The sequence below is a fragment of the Buteo buteo genome, chromosome 2, assembly GCF_964188355.1.
Source record: "Buteo buteo chromosome 2, bButBut1.hap1.1, whole genome shotgun sequence".
Classification (NCBI taxonomy): domain Eukaryota; kingdom Metazoa; phylum Chordata; class Aves; order Accipitriformes; family Accipitridae; genus Buteo; species Buteo buteo.
In genome coordinates this window covers 62,294,023-62,313,493 of record NC_134172.1, presented here as the reverse complement: position 1 = coordinate 62,313,493, position 19,471 = coordinate 62,294,023, and the positions used below count along the sequence as shown (strand labels likewise).

The 19,471-nt window shown below is 42.5% G+C and overlaps 1 protein-coding gene across 3 annotated transcripts in view; it reads left to right on the top strand.

The window, feature by feature from the left end:
• Positions 1-19,471, top strand: part of NDRG3 (NDRG family member 3) — a 64,314-nt gene that overhangs the window by 18,365 nt on the left and 26,478 nt on the right. For 2 of the 3 annotated variants that reach the window (XM_075057817.1, XM_075057808.1), the window contains exons 3-4: positions 10,650-10,755; positions 14,834-14,869. In XM_075057817.1, coding sequence (XP_074913918.1) covers positions 10,699-10,755; positions 14,834-14,869 — 93 coding nt within the window. In that variant the 5' untranslated portion in view covers positions 10,650-10,698. Of the gene's footprint in view, positions 1-10,649; positions 10,756-13,567; positions 13,631-14,833; positions 14,870-19,471 lie in introns of those variants that run through there. The other variant, XM_075057826.1, reaches the window with a different exon arrangement.

Here is a 19,471-nt window from a genome sequence, read left to right as displayed (position 1 = left end):
CAGCTTCTCTGCTATTTGCTTGTTTCAGCATGTAGAGAAATGCATGGTAAGGGTGTCATGTGAAGTGTGTTAGATAAAGACGTACGTAAGAGAGATGCTGTTTGGCCTGCCCAGCAGTGCATCTAGTCATCCAATTCTCCAGCAGTGGCAGTGGGGGAAGCTGTTTAGGGAGAAGCTATGGGCTGGCCAGCTTTCTGCTGCTTTTCCCCATTCCTCTCCCAGGATCCACACAGGTTGGGCTATAGAGACTGGAGGATATATCCATTTTGTTATTTTTTTGCCATCCAGTGTCTGTTTACGGACCTGTTCTCCTGAATGTATCAAACCATTTTTTTTAATGTCCTGAAATTATTTACCTCTAAAACCTTGAATATTTGAGCTCTATTAATAGTTCTCCTGAATGGTGGGTCGTATCCTCCTCTCCTTTCCCCTCACTCCCACCATTGCACTGGCTCCCTTGCTCCTGTGATCACAGGGTAAGCTGCTTCAATTCACTAAAACAGTAGAAAGCAAACCTGTGCCTTAGGAAAAACATCCCCCACCCCCAAGTTTTACAAATGTAGCAAGAATAAAAATGTGTTTATAAATTAAACTCTTCAATGAGTTTTAACTTTCAAACGTTTTCACAAGTACTGAACCACCTGATGTTCCTGTGGATGCTCTAACTCCTGTGCTCTGTCTGCACCACAAAACATGCTGGTGTGGGATTTCCATGGTAGCTTTGGAAGTGATGGCTGATGTCAAGTATTTGCTGGTCCGCAGTGCCCCTTGAACATCGGGTGGTCGGGTGATCTCATCCACTCTGTAGCTGGCTTCCTGGTTGTGACATGTTTGAGTAACATAGTTAGCAAGTAAACAAGTAACACAAACTCTCAGTCTGAGCATCCTTTGCCAAGGGACCATTTGAATTCTCTCTTTCTTTTAGTCCTCTTAGTTTCCCATTTGCATTTGGTTTGCCATGCCTTATGGGATTTCCTGTTTTGCTCATCTGGATAAAGTTCCCACTTCTTTTAAATTCCAGCCGTTCCCAGGATGGCCTCCTTAAACTTCCTATTGAGTCATGCAGGGTTTGGATGTAAGGTGGCTCTCTTTATGCTTGCATAGTGGCACACACATTACCTGGGCTTCCCATAAAGCATTTTTAAGAGTCTCCAGGGTCCTTGTAGGATTCCTTCTTTTTGTTGCTTTTTCTATTTATTTTTTTAATTCTCTTTTGACAAGTTGCCTCATTTTTTAAATAGTTACTTTTCTTGAAATTTAGTGTCTATGAGCCAGGTTGGGTGGCTTTCTCTCACACTACAGCTTTTAGCCTTATGGTATTGTGGTTTCTATTGAAAAGCAGATCTTCCACTAGTATCCTCCTTGCAGGGAGCTGATAGCCTCGGGCACACTGAGCAGTCTTGATTTCCTGCTGAAGCATTTGGTGTTTTCTATCCTATGTCTGTGTTGTATTCATGCAGCTGTTTACAAACTGCTCCCAGAATTGCTCACAATGGCTGGAATAAGATGTGGTCAATTGCTGCATCCCATATCTGTTTCCACCTGCACTGAAATAAGACATTATTACCTGCTTTATCAAAAGGCTTCTATCAATTTCAGAAATTTATAACATGAATGCCCATGCTGATGTGTGCTAGATGTTAATTTATAGGCCTGGTTAGTTGTATCCAGGGAGCACCATGAAGACTGTAGTGAATTAACAACTTCATTTGCATGTTTGCCTACTCTGTATGTTGCACATGATCCTCAACATAGACTGCAGGATTTGGAGCTGACTCCAGAGCTCATTACAGTCTGGTCCTCATTACATGAGTCAGTCCTGATGTTCATGTGATTGTCTGATAGGCTCATTCAGTTCACTAAAAGAGCAGAAAGCTAGCCTGGCAAAAAGTCAGCATTAAATCTGCTCACGTTGCCATCAGGCATGCCAGACTGCGTCAGGCAGGGTTTGGGTCACAGCTGCAAGGGGATGGAGGGGCAGGGAAGTGAGCTGGAGTTCCTTTTCAGAGGCTGTGAGGTGAAATTTTAGTTCTTCTTTATCCTGAATAATACCCTACAACAAGGTAGGGTAATTGTAGATTAGCAAACTGAGTTCTGTCTTATATTCTGTATGCACTTTATCTAAATTGATTAGATTTAGCATATCTTGAAGCTAAGCACAGGCCCCTGCATATCATCTGGCAGTGTTGTGAGCACATACTTTATCTGCTCCATGATTCAACTGAAGAGCTAACACTGCCAAAAACCCCAGTTTCTTACAATCAAATCTCAAAGCAAGGTCTTTATACTTGACAGATTTAGAAAAAAGTTGGTAGAGAAGGAGCTAAAGGAGCCTTTTCATCAGTCAGTTCACTTATCCAAGTGAAAACTAGTCCTGGAAAAAACAACTGAGGAGGCAGTAAGCAGACCTGACTTGCCACGTTACCTGCATCATCATTGAACTGGTGCAAGGGAAGGAGAGGAAGGAATTTCTGGCTGGTGTAGAGAGGACAGGAGCATCCCTTTTGGCAGCAACCCACAATTATATTAAATGAATAATGAAATTGCATCCTGAATTAATTCCGAGTTGCCGTATATCTGTTACTGATTTTAACTGTGTTAATTTGAGTCACCCCTCCTGCGCTGGCCAGCTGCCTGAGAAAGGGCATAAAATTCAGCCTGACACACACAAGGATGTTTTCTGCTTGGAAGAATTCACAGACTGGAAATGATGGAAAGGACAGTAGTACAGCAGTTGTGATGGTTTTGAAGTAATGACACTGATACTGGAGAGTGTGTCCTTCAGATGATGTAGGATGGGCAACAAGCCAGACTGAAAGAGCTTGTTCTGGCAAGGTCCAAGGAACAGTGCTACATGGGTAAGGGAAAGATACATTTAATTAATGAGGAAGAAGGGGGGGAAAAGCATGTAATAAAAATCTAATTTTAGCAGTTTGTTTTTCATACAATATGAAATATTGTATATTCTTGTTCTTAATAATATGTTCTTAAAATTTACGTCAATCCTGTGAATGCCACTTTTGCAAGCGGTCTGCAGTTAGAGCACATTAAAATAGTGGAACTGCATTCTGAGAGTTAAATCTGTTTTCTCTGTACGTCTGTATTCTTATATTCAACAGACATAATATTTAATACTAAACAATATGTATTTGCTGTGACAAAAGGTCTCTCCCATGTCTGGTGGATAACTTGGAGATGTTGAAATGTTTGATCAGCTTTTGCCTGCAAGTATACTATTTTTTGATGGCCAAAATCCATTTATTCAAGTTAGAATGAAGTAAGAAAGGTATGGATTTGCTCTGCAAAGGCATTAGTAGAAGTGATGTAGATGTATGTACATACACAGGACAATGAAAGGGTATTAGTTACCTGAATGAGCTGATACCAGAAGCAGTTGTGTTGTCTTAGCTGCTGAGGAGCAAATATATTCATTCTTCCTGAGCTTTGCACATGTCTGTGATGATTTCTGTACCCCGCATTAAGCTAGGTTTATCCAGGCTGCACTACATTACACATACCAAGAGATGTGACCAAAACTACTTGGTGTAATTCCTTCACTGCTGAATATATGTTATTACATCAGTTTAGGTTGTACAATTTATATATATGAGTGAACACAAAGCATTTAAGGTAGTTTTATTTTTAAAATGAAAGTGACTCTACAAACTTTTCTTATGCATTTGATCTTAATATTTTTCTTCCATCCCAATGGCGCTTAAAAGAAATGAGTTAAAAAAGATCAATCACAATTGTATTACAAAACATGAAAGCTGAGGTCTAGTCAGATGTTTGTTTAGCTATACTGTAAATTGAATGGTGGTTCATCCCAGACAGCAAGAAGGCTCAGCTGGGTGTAAAGTTTTTATTTATCAATGCAATTTAATGTTTGGTAGCCAGTGAAAATGCAACCTTTTCAGTAAGATAAATAAAATGCAAAATTAGTGTTAAATTTCAGTAAATTGAAATGTGCCGCTTGATGATAAAAATCATTATTAAAATCTCATTTAAACAGATTTCCAATCCATCTTGCTCTGCAACACTTAATTTTGCTCAATGGGATACATATTCACATTTGATTAACTTTTTTTCACTTAAAATGTAAAAACGCACAGTCAGTTAGTAGGAAGCATAGTTGAAATAAAGCAGAAACAAGCTTGAAAATAAAACTGCAGAGGGAACCAAAGGATCTGATGGAAAGCAGTCAGATTATTTGTAAGCTGCTTAAGAGTAAGTTGCTGCTGAAGAGACCAATTTCCCCACTTCCCTTGTGTCAGATGGGAGAATGTGTGCTTGCAGAGTAGTTGAGTTGAGCTACACATATTTGCCTCTGTGTGGGTGAGAGCTTGAAGGTGTTGTCATGGGACAGATAGTGGAGATGGCATGGGGAGTAGCTGCAGTGAATGCGGTGGTGGTAGTGCTGGTGAAGAGCTACAAATGTTTTGGTTGGGGCAGATGTCCAACTGAAGTCTTCAAGAGCCTTCACCCATGCCTGGGTGGGACCTCCTGAACTACGGGGTTATGGAAGCAGGTGACTCAGTAGAGGGGAAAGCATCTTTGAACAGATCCATTTCAACATGTCCTTCACCATAAAACTAATAAAAATGGCTCTGTGGTTTAGTTTGAGCTGTGTGAGCTGCTGATGCTGGATAATGCAGGTATTGCTTTAGAGTGTTGCCACTGGGCAAGAAACGGACATGGAAAAATCATGTGAATAACATGACTGATGATAATGGCCATTGCTTATTTCATTTGCATTGGGGAGAACAGCTTATTAAGGGAAGTGCTGCAAAGCTATTTGAAAGAGATACCATGTCCAGAAAAGGCTCTTTCAGAGACAATAATTTGCATCATTTTCATAGGAGAAATTTCTCATTCCAGTTTATATCCTGGGTATCCCCACTCTAAAACTTCTTGGACTGTACTATACAGGAGAGCTCGGCATGATTCAGTGTTTTCATGGGCACTGGTCCAGGTAACCCAAAACAATTTGAAGACTTATACATTTTTCTTGCATTCTTGCTTAATCAGCCTTATAATTGATGCCCGTTAATTCAAACGGTGATGAAGGATGATGTCCTCTTAGCTGAGCTCAGTTACAGACGTGGCAGTGTGATGATTCTTGTAATTAGAATTGGACTCCTTCTCCAAAATTAATGCAAAGCTAGGCACGGACCTTTTCCTTACAAAACCATTGTTAAATGTAGGTCTCATTTAAACTCCTTAGAAAGTATTTTTAGCAGCTGGCATTTCTGTCCTGGGTGTAGCCCAGATTTAAAGGAGGTAAAAGCATGCTGTGTTAGGAAGCTGCTGTCGCTCATGTGCAGTAGCTGGCACTGTGTTGGTTAAGCGGAATGTAATTTCTCTCTGCAGGCTCGCAGTTTGTCTTGGAAGTGGAGCACCATGCGGTGCATTCCCAAAAATGTATGAGCTGGAACACAAAGTGAGTAACCTAGGAAAGTATTTTGAAAGTGAATTTGGACCCTTTGCCTGTTTTGCTCGAAGTTTACCATGTCAGCCAGCATTTCAGTATAGAAAACAGAGTAGCATATGCAGGTGGTTCAGAAGCACACTGCTATCAAGAGGCTTAAAAAGGACTGAGGAGCAACATAACAGGAGTGCCCAAAGGTCTTAAGGGCCATAAATGTAACATATTTAATTAAGATCTATACGCCAAGACTGTGGTCTGCCCAACCACACTGAGGAGCCTCATCAGGCAGCTTGTCTTCCAGTGTGTATGAGAGAGAGAGAAGCAAAGGAGGCACAGGAGGCAGGAATCCCCTTATGTAGAAAGGAAAAAGCTAAGCTGTACAACACATGTGGCTGAATAAACGCCTGAGCTGCAAACCTGAGGACCATGAGTAGCATACTTTGGTTCTTGCAATGGCTGCACATTCTGAATTTGTTCCCATCTCCCTTTGCACACCCTGGAGCAGCATTTCTTCTTTCTGTCTTGTAAGAAGTGGGTAGCTGTCATGACTGTAAGTGTAATCCATCCCTAGAAAGGAAGCTTCTTCAGCCAGCCTCTGCTGGGCTGCCCAACAAGGGAGCATATATTTAGGTACATTTAATGCCATGTTTTGTAGCATAGCTTGATAACTGCCTTGTGTAATTTTGCCTCAGTGTGATTAACGTACAAAGCAGGAGTGTAATGGGCTATAGAGTTAACAAATCAGAAGCTGTAGTCGAGATGAATGAACAAGAATTTTCAGCCTCTGAATACCAGATTTTGTGGCACTGAGTTTCCTAAACAGTGTGGAAATATTGCACCTCTGTAATAAAACAGAATATTCAAGGAGGTGCCCACAGAGTGGGATTCAAGATCCAACTCTTGCAGCCTGTAACCCTATGGGGAGCAGTACTGCTAGAACTTCGCCAACTAGAAACCAGAGCCGAAGTACCCACAGGCGGTGCAGTTTATACTGCTGGCTCTGTGGGTGCAGGTCTGTAGTACTCAAGCTCTTGACTTACTGAACTTACTTTAACACAACTTCTTTTTTTGTATATTGAAATGATATAAATTGAGAGCACCTTTATCTTGGAGTAAGCATGTGAGCACATATTTCAGATCTTATTTATAGGTAGATGGTTTCTTTCTGAGGCTCACCTGCCTTGGTTTTTTGCAGCCTTCTGTGTCCTGTCCTGATTTCTAGTCTCTCTGCTAGTGATTCACCAAATGTCTTTCCTCAATTCTTGTCTTAATGGTTTTCAAAGAGCAAAGAGTCTACTCCAGCCTTTTGAAAGTGATGGATGGTTTAAATTGGGGTATTTGAGTGTAATTATAACCATACATAAATGGAGTCAAGAGGAATACTTGCAAAGCAGGTGGTACTGGGACATTTATAGAAAAATGTATGATTTATACAGGGATCATTCCAGGCAAACCTTTTGCTTTGCCTGTAGCCCGTCTTCTACAGAGCTCTTCTGTGTGTTATGAATATTTATGCTGCTTTGTTGTGGTATTTTAAACTTGCTTTCAGCTTACAAAATGACATGTTTGTCTCTCTAAATAACAGAAGTGGAGGGAGAGAATTGATTGTTTCCTGGGCAGGCATGTCTGCAGATCTTTTACAAGGAGTCTTTGACATGTTTGGAGCAGAGGATAGCGCAGCTCACCAATACCCCTTTGCCTCTGCATTTGGAGATGTGATTTACCAGGTCTCTCTGCTACAAAGCATTCTCTTTTGAGAAATTTTTGTGGCCTTTTTTGGACAAATGTGCCCCTTTGCCATGTTTTAAACCAGAAGCCATGTTCCTGTTAGTATAGCAGGGTGCTCAGGTGAAGTTGTGGTGAACAATCATGTAGACTGAGTCAGATCTCATGCTGTAATAACTTGTTAAATATCCAGATTTGGTCCAGGGCAATCACATTCAGCTTGCTGAGACCTTGGGAAGAGAAAAGTGTGTGCATCTGCCTACAGAATATCCTCTGAATGGATTGAAATTAAGTCCTGAGGCTGTGACAGCCGTTTTCTGGAGAGTTCACAAGTGAGTGGATTGAGAAAGCTGGTTCAGCAATCTAAAAAAAGCTGCTTGCAAGCAGTGATGGGGCCCCCCTGTATCTTTTCCTTCAAAAAACTTTCAAAAGCTTTGAGTTTTTAGGAAAGCAGAAAAAAAACTCAGATTCGCTGGATGAGCAGATTAGAATCAAAAGGTTCAGAAAAGAAATCCACCATCTGGCCATTTATGGCTGTGCAGGTTTAATCTTTGTCTGATTTTGATCTCAGTTCAGAAATTTTCAGTGGCTTCTTGGCTCACCTTAGCATTCGTTTCCCTCTGGCCCCTTTGGAGGTCCTGCAGCCTGCTCCTACAGTCTGCTCTGAGCCAGTCTCCCAAGCTCACTGTGCTGCAGACTGTGCATGTAGAGCATGTCTCTTGCTCTTCCTGCATGCTCCTCTACAGAAGTTTTCCCAGCTGCATGAGCCCAGCTGGTGTTAAGGAAGGTAGTCTATTCTCTCTTGAAAAGTTTTACCTAATTCTGAGCCCAGCATCCAAAACAGCAGCCTTTCTTATTGCTGCCCAGCTTGCTTTAACAAAGGAGCAACACACAGTGCAGGTGTAACATAGCAGTTTGTTGCCTTAGCCCCTTGAGATCCCCCTTCCCCTGAAACAGTGTTTGGAACAATAGTGGACCAGGGAGATAAATTAATTGCAGAGTGACATTGTTTGTGTGCACTGTAGTTGCATTTAGAGACCAAGTATGAAATTGAGGTAGATGAGATAAAAGCATTTGATAATCCTTGCTTTGAACACCTACTTAGTTTTTTATTATTCTTATATAACAAATGCTTGAAGTGGTGCATGGGATTTACAAAATGTGTCTGTCTCCCTCTCTCTAGACTTTACATACTTTATGGGCTTGCATGCTTGTATCAGCAGCAAATGATGTCCCTGGGCAGATTTATGCAGTATGCATCCCAGGGCTCTCTGGGAGGAGTTGTTCCTTATATAGCGCAGGGGAAACTAGGAGGCATATCTGCAAAGCTTTAGCAAAAATATCTTTGAGCAATCTAACACAGAGCAATTTGTGCTCTGAGTTGTTCTTTGGTCAGTCAAAGTTTGGTAGATTAGAGAGTGATTATTAGATGCCCTGCTTTACTGTAGACTCTGGTTTAGGCAGAAATGCTGGGTGTGACCCTAAGATGCATGAACCACAAAACAAGTGTAACTTACTACTCCCTTGTGTATAAAAACCCACACAGAAAGGTGGCTGGTGTGTGCACAGTTTTGTAATCCCTTTGGGTAGAGTGGACAACTTTGATCTCTTGGGTGACCCCAAGAATAAATATCACCTTCCTGCCTGCCATCAGGTCCAGTGGGTGTCTTTTCATAAGAGCATAAGAGAAGAATAAGGTCCCCAAATAATGAGGTGGTTGTTCTAGTACTGTGTCATCTGCTGCAGATAAGCTTTGTGAGGCTTGTTTGAAACTCCTTTGGTGTCTGTAACCTTGTGGGATGCTGTTTTGGAGAGAACTTGGTAGATGTTGAGCTCTTAATCAGTCCCAGTATATACAAAAGTTGTAATTCCTTAGTATAAAATATTTTTTTTGTTTCCTACGGCTATGGTAACTAGCTCTTCCTCTGGGGCTTACAGTGCATTGTATAATGACTCTTACTGCTCTTCTGAATAAAAATTCTTAATGGGGTAAGAGGGATGTTACCAGTAAATTGACTGGTTTCTTGGAACTCTCACAGCTGATGTGTTTTACAGCAAAAATAAATCTGAAAAAGAAGAATAATTTCAAGTTTCCCAAAGCAAAGGAGCTAAAAGAGGGGAGCTGCTGTGGCTGATTTTCAGAGGGAAAAGGCATTATGATTTGTTTTGTGCCAGGGTGGCTTCAGCCACACCAATGTTAGTCCTGGCACAAAGGGGGATGATGAGAATGTGTAGCTTTGCACAGCGTTTGGGGTAAGAGGAACCCTTCCTTTCCAGTGCAGTGCGTGTTTGTGTGGAATTAAGGTGGCTGGAGAAGCACAGCTGCAGTATTCTTTTTGCACTTTTTTTCTTCTGTGGTTAGCAGCAATATATTATCTTAGATAATGAGTTTGATTTGTGACAGTATTTGAGTTGTTTTTCTACCACACTCAGCTAATGCCCAGGAAGCCCACCACATGCCTATTCCTGTCCCTACTTATGTCCATGACTTCTTTTATTTCATCTACAGTAATATGTATAGTTTTCCTGAACAACCAAATAATCTGTACCATCAGGTGTGATCATCTCCTATTGCCAGAGTGCTCTTCATAGTGCTGCAACCGCCTGCTCTAGAAATTCTGTCTAGAAACACAGGTAGAGCCTCAAGAAGAAAAATTAAATCCCTGGTAAATTCTGCCGTATTTTTCGTCTATCCTCATTGCTGTGTTTATACTAGAGGATTTCTTCTCTGACTCTGTGGTAGCAGTGATTTCCCGTAGACACACAGCAACCTCGCATACTGTTGATTTGCATTTTTTTCTTTCCTTTGATGCCTCTGTACCACCTGATGAAGAATGATTGTTTGGGCTGCACAGTTAACAGTGTTACCTTGCATGTGTTCAAATGGACCAGGACTATCTGGGGGCCATTTTTATATCCCACCTCATAAAACAAGGGCTGCCTTGGGTTCTGGGCTGTCTTACATTCTGCCAACAAGCTACCTGGATCGCCACACCTCTGTCTCCGTTGTGCGAATGCAGTGTTGGCTGCATGTCTTGTGGGTTACAGGCACAGCACTGTCTTCAGTGGCTGGATGCTGTGGTTAAGGTGTGTCAGGCAGGGCAGTGAGATATAAGTGCTCCTGCATACTGAACACAGTTTTTCACTCTGCTGTTCCAGTCATTTCCAGTTCATTTCTAGGCAGACTATGGCAGAAGTACCAGCAATGCATGGAAGTGGATCCTGACTTTCTCAGTAGAAAGGCCTGAGCTTTCAGGGACAGCTTTCAATGGGCAAGGCAATGTGAAGGGTAAGGAGTAGCATAACTGACACATTCAGTGCAAGCATGGCTGTTTGCCTTCTACAGTTACAGGTGCTTTCTGTTACACCAAGAACCAACTTCTTTTAGACTTTCAGGCTTCAGTTTGACCATATAAAAGTCTAATGAAAGATCTTAAAGCTTTCTTTGGCTAGCATCTATTGTAATACTGTTTCTAACAATATGCCTTTGTTTCAGAATCACCCATTTGCTGCCCTGAGGATTAATTGGCTCCACTTACAGCACCATGGATGAACTGCAGGATGTTCAGTTGACAGAGATCAAACCGCTCCTGAATGATAAGGTAATGCTAGCTGCTACTTGCTCTCACAGGTGTACTCTGGCTGACTTTATTCTGGCAATCAGGGTTCCTTGCCAGACACCTGTTTACCTTAAGTACTGAAAAACAGTAAATGCTTCCCCACTCTGATAATCCACCACCACACACTCTTCCAAAATCTCAGGGAAAGGCAGACCGCCACAGTTCAGGTAAGTTTGGAATCCCAGCCAAACAGTATGTCATGCCTGTACTGAGGATTTACAAAGGCAGGGCAGAAATTGGAAAGGTGATACCATTCCTGACCTGGCAGAGCTGTAGAACCTGTATAAGTTCCTGCTTGTTAGAGAAACCTTGGGTTTTATCCCTTTTTTTTTTTTAACTTTTTTGTTTAAAATCTTTTGTCTGAAATTATCCCGTTGTGTTTTGCACCCCCAAAACAACCCTGTCTCCCTAGATTTAGTAATGGAAAGCCATTTCCTCTTAATATCTGCAGAGCCTAGCTAGAGCAGTCTGAAACTTTGGAAAATCATTGTATTGCAGCAGGTCTTTAAGGCTTTCACTCTGTCTTCTGTGGGCTGGAAGAGAGCCATCTGGGCTTTAGAAAAGCCCTAGCCTCACTGGATTCTGCCACAAACTGTTGCTCTGAGTGCCTAAGTCATTATGGGCCATCCCAACAAGATCTAGAATCTTGCATCTGCAAATCGTGATTATGAGCAATGCAGTTTGGTCACTTTCCATACCTCACAGCCAAGTTTGGTGTGTGAAGCCGTTCCTGATGCTTTGCTGTTTAGTGGCTGACATCAAGAACTAGCTAGTGCTGCCAAAGGGATACAGTACTTTGTCCGCTCACTGTGTGCTTGCGGAAGACTGCGCTGTCTAGGGCAGACTCCCACACAAAATGGGTGAAATCTCTGAAATTCTGCTATGTTCTAGTCTGTGCTGCTTGGTTTTTGGTCACTTTTTTAGTGTACTACCATATCTGTTTAATATCTGTGAACTCTAAAAATTCAGCTGAAATCTGCAGTCCAGCTGCCTATTCTTACAGCCTAGTGCTGACTACTAGGCTTCCACTATAGCTTAAACATAATTTTTTAAAATGTTTCCAGGGAGGATGAGTCTTGGAAGAACAAAATCAGTGTGGACCAGCAGATGAAAATGCCAAAAGGCTTTGGAAGCAGCTTATGATTTCAAAATGAGAGATAAACATTTACAGAAAACAAGCTTCCTAAATGCAGTGCCCCAGGTCTTGCTCATGATTCTGCTAGGTTTTTCAGTGTTTGAGTTTGAAGGTAGTTGCCCTTGCTTCAGTGAGCTGACCTAGGTAGGAGGTATTGAAGCATGCAGAAACCAAGTGTTTTTCACTTTATAAGTTTTCAGTCTCTCTGTCAAGTATTGCCCAATCAGTCCCATCAGGTCCTTGCCATGGTGTCATCTACACAGTGACTTCTTTTATCTAATAGCTAGGACAGTTCTGGTTTAAATGCCAAGTGCTCACCTAAACAGCCCAGTGGTGTTAACCAGCATACAGAAGGGCACATACAAAGTGGTATTTGGTTTCCTTGACTCAGTTTTGAAGTTACAGGAAGTATATACTATCTCAGCAGGAAAAAATATGTAGAGTGGCTCCAGAACCATCTTCAGCACTGCATGGGAAGAGAAGTGTGCTGTGGCTCTCCTTTTTGTACTTTGTTTTAACAAAAGAAATGCCTCAGGGGAGCTACCGTCTCTTGAGGTCTGGCCCTTATTAATGCTTTCAAGCTTGAAATAATACATGTACTTTTTAGACATAGTTTTATGGATCATATGGGTGTGGTGCCATAATGTGCTGTTCTGTGCAGCATATCAGAGTCCAAAAAGTATTGAGCTGGCAGTTCACTAAGACTTTTACTGACCAACCCACTTTAGATACAGGAGTTTGAGCCAATATGGATTAATGGCCAGAAATAGTACAGTAAAACTCTTAAGGTGCTAATGGGTGAGCGCTTATGAACTCTTCAGCTACAAAGGCTGCTGTACAGAGAAAAGGAGCTCTGGTGTCTTTATACTCAAACTCTAAAACCAGTGGAATTGCCTGGGAAATGGAAATTTGTCTCAAATGAAAGTCAGCAAAAAATTACAAGCCTGACTTTTGAAGAACACAAACACTCTTATGTTTGTGTGTAACTTAGGCCTAATAGCAAGTGTAGGGAAGTAAAATACATTAGATTATGTATGTTCACTTCATTCAGGCTCACTAAAATGCAGTGACTTTATACTGGGAAAAAAAAATCAACTTCAAATGTTCCCATTTAGTTGAAAGAGAAAAAGGGAGTACTGCCTTTAACCTGATCAGAAAACTTATCCCAGTGACACTTTATTATTCTGTATGGTCTGTATTCTGGCACTTTTGATTCCTATTAATATAGCCTTAGTGAAAACTTACTGAAATGCAACAGCTTAATTCAGGAGATTGAATGAACAGCCCTTAGGGTGGATTGGGTCATTCCAGCTAGCTTTTTGCCTTTGAGGTGCAGCCATCACACCCTCAGAGGCCTGAAAAACTTGCCTTAATCTTAAACTTTCTCAAGGAATATATTAATGGTTTAAAGTCAGATCTTGGTGTGTTAAAGTCAAGTATCCAGGAGTCAGGACATGTCAGCCCTAATGCTACTTGTGCATCATGGTATGCCATGCAACAAGCAACAGAGTTGCAGACCTTCATTCTTTGCTTTATTTCCTCCCCACTCCCTGCAAGGGGAATCTTGTGCTTTTCTCAGTACAAATACAGATCAGCCTTTACTTAGCATGCACTGTCCAAGTCCAGTGCTGGATACAGAAGTTTCTCATTTCTTCATAGGCTTTGTTACAGTCCTTAATCACTGTGGCATTGGATGACTGAATCGACCTTCTTTACGACCTGGTAGGTGAGAAGGCTCTACTGCCTACATTTAACAGAGTAGGGAAAGAGGCATAGGCAGAGTTGTCAAACCTCAACTAACTTCAGGATCTCAAACTGAAATAAGAGGGGGCTGCTTTTTATTTATTTTTTTTTCCCCCAGCCTGAGGATTTGGTGCTTTGTGCCATGTCATATTCAAAACATTGACACAGTTCAATACTTAACACCAGGGGGATTCTTAAAACAGATTTGCAGATACCTCAACTTAAACGTCTCAGGCTGAAGACCATAGGTAACAACCTGTGTTCTTGCTAATGTGGCAAAGCTTTGGGGGGAGGAAAACAGGGCCATTTGTTTATGCACAGAGAGGAGTTAGGGTGCTCAGCCAGAAGAAACGTTTGGGGTGTTTCTGTCATGTGGTCCTAGTTGTAATTTTAGCACTAAGGTGCTATGCTTAAAACACATAAGCTAGAATGCTGTCTCAAATGATTTGCTCAGCCTTTTGCAGCATTTGACAGGACTCGGTAGCATAACCTACTCTGTGGTCAGAGACAGAGTCTTAGTAAGCATGTGGGCATACAGACAAGTTACTGCAGGCCTTCAAATTTGCAGTACACCAAATGTGTGCTGTACTAACTGTGCTCACCTGTATGTGTGGTGTCACCCTCTGGGAAAAGTCAGTTGTTAATTGCTGAGCCAGGTTTCCATGCACTCTGGTTTCAGTAGCTTACAGGTCACTGCATTTGTCATGGAATGATACCGTGCACACGGCAGTTACTGCAGAGTAGCTGACTGCATAGCTTGTTTTCTTGTGCTCTTTAGGTGAGATCCTAATGGTAATCCTTTCAAAAGTTTTGCATTCAAATTGATAATGGGCACCAGGGCCAGACAAAACCCAACTTCATAACCAGCCTGACTTTGGTCAGGGTCCTTCCTGTGTACATCTGTCCCTGCTCCAATGCTCTCAGCTGGTGTCCACAGGTATTCTCCTTGGTTGACAGCCTTGGGACAGCCCCCAGCAACCTTGCTGTATAATAACGGGGAGAACTTGCATGAGTTTTCTTGTACGGGTCTCATATTTTGCTGCTGTCCTGACTGCAGTCAGGCTAGACTATGCTGAAGCAGAGGTCTCTGAAGGCAACTTTCACGATGTTGTTGGGGGTGTTCTGGGGTACTGTGCTGAACTTTTTTTTTTTTTTTTCTTTTCTCTCTCTGGTTTTTAACAGAATGCAGCTCGCAACTTCCAAGACTTCGACTGTCAGGTAAGACACATGCAGGAGACAAGGATCTACGGGCAGACTCCCCATGGCCCATCAGTAATGCTGAGAGAGAGATGTGAAAAAGGAAAAAGCTTTATATCTTAATTTTAGCTCCTGTTAAGGTTTAATCAATAAGAACTTGAATATGTCTAGTCGGCAGAAATTGCCCTTCACCCTTTCATGGACAGCACGTTGTTCTGAGCTCTGAGATGCAGACCTGGACTGCTCTGCCAAGGCTTCACATCTCGCAGGATGGCTGGTCTCCTGAAAAGCAGTTTCTTGGAAACATGCAATATGCTGAAAAGCTGCAGCTCTGTCACATCCCATCTGGTTCACTGGCTTGGAAAGGAGGAGCTTTCATCCTCTGTCTATTTGTGTTGAGAGGAGATGGAAGTCACCAAGCTGCCCCAGATATAGCACCCCTGCTTTGCTGGGCCTGGGTCATGACAAAGCCATGGTCATTTTCTGGAAGGTTATTCACCTGACAGAGTAGTGCGGAGATGAGCCTGATCACTCTGGTTGCTGTAGGAATAATCCTTTTAGAGGAGTGGTTGCACCCCAAGCATCCAAGACAGAGGACACATTCTTTGTTAGGCGGAGCACAGCATTGAGATTACGTGGTGCATTTTGTAGAGTGCAGGTTCGTTTACCATGCTGGATTACCTTGCTGAATTCCTGCTCAGCATGTTGATATGCAGCCGGCGGCTTTTCTTTCTCTTCAGCTCTAGAAGGCTGCTGTGACTGTAGTGTTCTGCTTAGCACAGGACAGGTTCTTGCTGCTGTATTACACCAGTGGTGCAGCTAGGGGATAGAGCTGTGAACATCACGTGACAGTTTTTTATAGGAGTCTGTTGATATAGATGATTCCAGAAAACCTTCTGCTAGTGTGTGCAGAACAGGAATATAATAAATACAGTCCTAAGAAGATAGTTTTTCCATCTCCTGATATCAGACACTGAAAGTACACCCCATCTGGGCAAGCACGTGTCACTGTACTGCTTTAGCTTGATTCATTGTGAGTTTTAGTATTATCTTAAAGCCTCTAAGTATAAAAATTACTAATCTTAGCACGTTGAAACCTTAGTGTCTAGTCTTAGAAGTGGCAACAGTGTTAGGCAATGATCTTTCTGTTTTAATAAGGGTAGGTAATGGGTTCAAAACACCTCCCTGTACCATCCTGTCTCCATCTGTCTTTCTGAATCTTCTCCATCTCTATTCTAGAGGTACAGAGTGCTCCCATGTCAGATGGGTAATGGGTAAAAATAGGTGCAATGCTTTTGAGTAAGAGCATTAGGTAGTACACGCATTGCCTACTGAGGCCTGTCTGCCATGACTGGAAAGAATATAAATACAGTGCCTGAGTGTCTGAGCCTTTACTGTAAATTCTCTAATGACCCAACAAAACTCTGGGTTTTCCCGTGCCCTGCCTGTCTGTGAGCAGTATGGTCTTGGGAGCCTGAGCAGAGTGAGAAGGTAGGAAGGAGTCCCTGTAACGGAGCTGTGCATCTCTGCTGCCTTTTCGCTCTACACTTTCCTTCAACAAGCAAAGCCTCTTTGCGCCCTTCTTTAAAAAACACCCCAAATCTGAAGCTGTGCGAGCCCCAGAGAAACATGGTGCTGCAACCACCAATTTATGTGCACTCCGCACATTCTGGTGCTGTTTGTTGTCTTGGCTCCCTGTCCACCCTGGGGCTGATCTGCGGGAAGAGCTACCAAGCGGCCCTGCAGCCAGGGAGAGGGGCTCTCAGGAGTGCTGGGCCGGGGAAGGACTTGCTTGTTGCTTCTCTGTGCTTTGATTTAGATCAGCAGTGAGCTGGTGGCCATGGCAACAGTTGGGCAGGAGACAAGATGTTCCTTCTGGGAGCCCTCTTGGTAATTCATTTAGAATATTTTTCTTAGCAAGAAGTTAACACAGTGTCTCTTGTGACTGTAAATGTTGTCCCAGCCTCACTTCCCTCCAGTGGCTCTCCCTACAAGGTATGGTTTCAGAGCACACCTGTCTTGGGCCTCTGTCCTACCTGGAAGGTACCCCCAAGGGGTGGATTAAGTCTCTGTTTGAAATCTGTCAGAGAGGATAGATGGTGCATTGGGTCCTTGGATTTTCTGCCTCAGTTGCTAATACCAGGAACAGTATCTAAACTAGGAAGTGGCGCTCTTGTGTTGTCCTGTGAAAAATTACTGCTGCTTTTTAATCTGGCAAAGCATGTCTGGCTGCCACATTCAGGCCTCTGCAGAATTGATGTGACTTTACTTACCAGTGTTGGAGAAGGGGGAATTCAAAGTGAGTTTGCTCACTATCAGAGGAATGGTGATCCTGTTGTGTAAAGAGAGACTTAAAAGTACTTAGGCTGAGGCAGGGGTTTAATTTGTCCAGAGTTTCACAGGGAGGAAGAGCCTTGGGAAGGATCTCGGGCACAAACTGGCCACAAATTCACGAAGGGTGATAACTGGAAGATGGCTTCCAGTTACAGAAGTTCTTGGATCAGCCTTCAGTAGCAGTAACATCTGCAAGGGTCCTGGTGGGTTTTAAGACAAAAATTTAGGGGGTTTGTGGGATGGATTATATTATCTTACACAGTGTAGTGTTTGCAGTATGAGAGCATGGCATCAGTGATGCAAGACACACATTTCAGGCCTTTTTATTTTTCTAATAGTCAAAAAAAAAGCTGTTTTAAATGGAGATAAAGCTGTGGCTTTGCATGGAGCCAACCACATCCTAGGTCTCTTGCAAGGCTGCAGCCAGCAGGGCGAGCCCTCTGTCAGCACTGGTGGCAACCCTGTTGACAGTGCAGGTCCAGTTTGAGCTCCTCAGTACAAGACACTGACGTACTGGAGTGAGTCCTGTATTATTTCAGCCTGTGTTATTCTGTGCCCTCGGCCATGAGGCGATTTGCTGTAAGTCCATCCCAGCTCCTTCTAGGACTGACCCATGCCCCTGCAGAACTCTGCCTTGGATACAGCTGGAGCAGTAACACATCTGGCCATAGTGTTTGTTCATCCTGCAGTGCCTCTAGACCCCCTTCTGGCTGGAAGATGAAGTTTTAAAATATTTTCTACAGCTGATCCATGCTTATGACTGGGATAAGTGTTTAGTTGAATCCCAGCTCATGAGCATGTCGTTAGCACCGTCACTGACTCCATGAGTTGCGTAGTGCTAGGCACACAGGTTAGGCACGCTGTTTTCTGTAAAGCTTTGGCATGTGTTACTGTTCAAGGTAACATGTATATTTAAGGTTTGTAAGATCTTTCTTTCCTTTGGGGAAAGTGGGTGATGCCGTTGTGAATTTCTATTAATTTCCCCAGTGTGTTTGTTTTTAGTTTTGAATAACTTGCCAGGATCAGATCTGGGCAAAGTCAACAGAACAAGCATCCTCTTGCTTCTGAAATTTGTTACTCTGGGTGAATGTGGTGTGAAGCAGCTTTTAGCTTTTCTGATACAGCTGACTTTCAGATACTGGTGCTCTGGTTTTCTTAAACTGTTCATCTATAAGCAACTGCAATTAACCCTGACAAATAACAGATTGCCTGGGCATCAGCTGAAACAACCCCCACGTAATCTGATAACCATTTGCAATGGAGATAAAAAGGAGAGCTAGCATGGTGGCTTAGGGTTCTTTATCAATATGAATCGAGGTTATTCTCAGAAATAAAATGTATTAACCTAAATCTGAGACCTACATTTTACTTGAAAGCTGTATGAATCCTAGTGAAATCTAGACTTGGCTTCTTCTAATGTTTGCAGGCAGATGGCGGATTAAATGGTCTGGGTTGCTGATGGACAGATGGTATGGTGATCTGCACGGTTAATAGAGCTGTGCTTGTGTTTTTATTATTATCTCCAGACTCTCTTCAGCTGCTTTGAGAAGTAGGTGTTCTGTGTTAGCTTAAATCTGTCCCCTTTTTCCAGGTGATTTGCTTTAAATACAAATGAAGGAATATGCTGATATATTTGTAAAACTATCCAAATACATCTGCGTTATGTTTCAGTCTGTTATAAGCTAGCATTTCATCTGATCTGTAGCTAGTACTTCTCCTCTGCTGCCTCCCACCCACATGAAGGGAGGGAGAGATGTGTTTTGCCCTCCAGCACACACCATGAAGAAGAGGACCTGGGGTGTGGAGATGGGTCTGGGATTTGGCAGAGTATTTGCAGAAAGCTCACAAGGTGAGGTGGGAATAAGCAAGTCCAGGACATGCAGAGTTCAGCTGAACCAGAAAAGACAAGACATGCGTAAACCCATGGAGGAAAGAAATTAAAGCTGGCCTGTACAACAGCTTCTATGCATTGCTGCAATTAATTGAAAATGTAGAGTTACTCAGTGTTGCCTTTGCCGAGAGTAAAACATGGCAAAATGTTTGAAGAGTTAACGACAGACCTCAATGAGAAATTTTTTGCCACTTTTTCCACTGAAGGTATAACTTTTCAATAAGCCCAGGTTTTTACTGATTCAATTTTTGAGTTCTTCCACAAGTACATTTGTTTGAAGCTTTTTAATCTGCGTTTTTAAAAGTTTGCTTATCCTTGCCCAATCCCTTTGCTTTATTTTTGCTTGCTGTGCAGTAGGAGATGGTATTCTGCTACTGAGAGGTTGTTGAAATACTCCA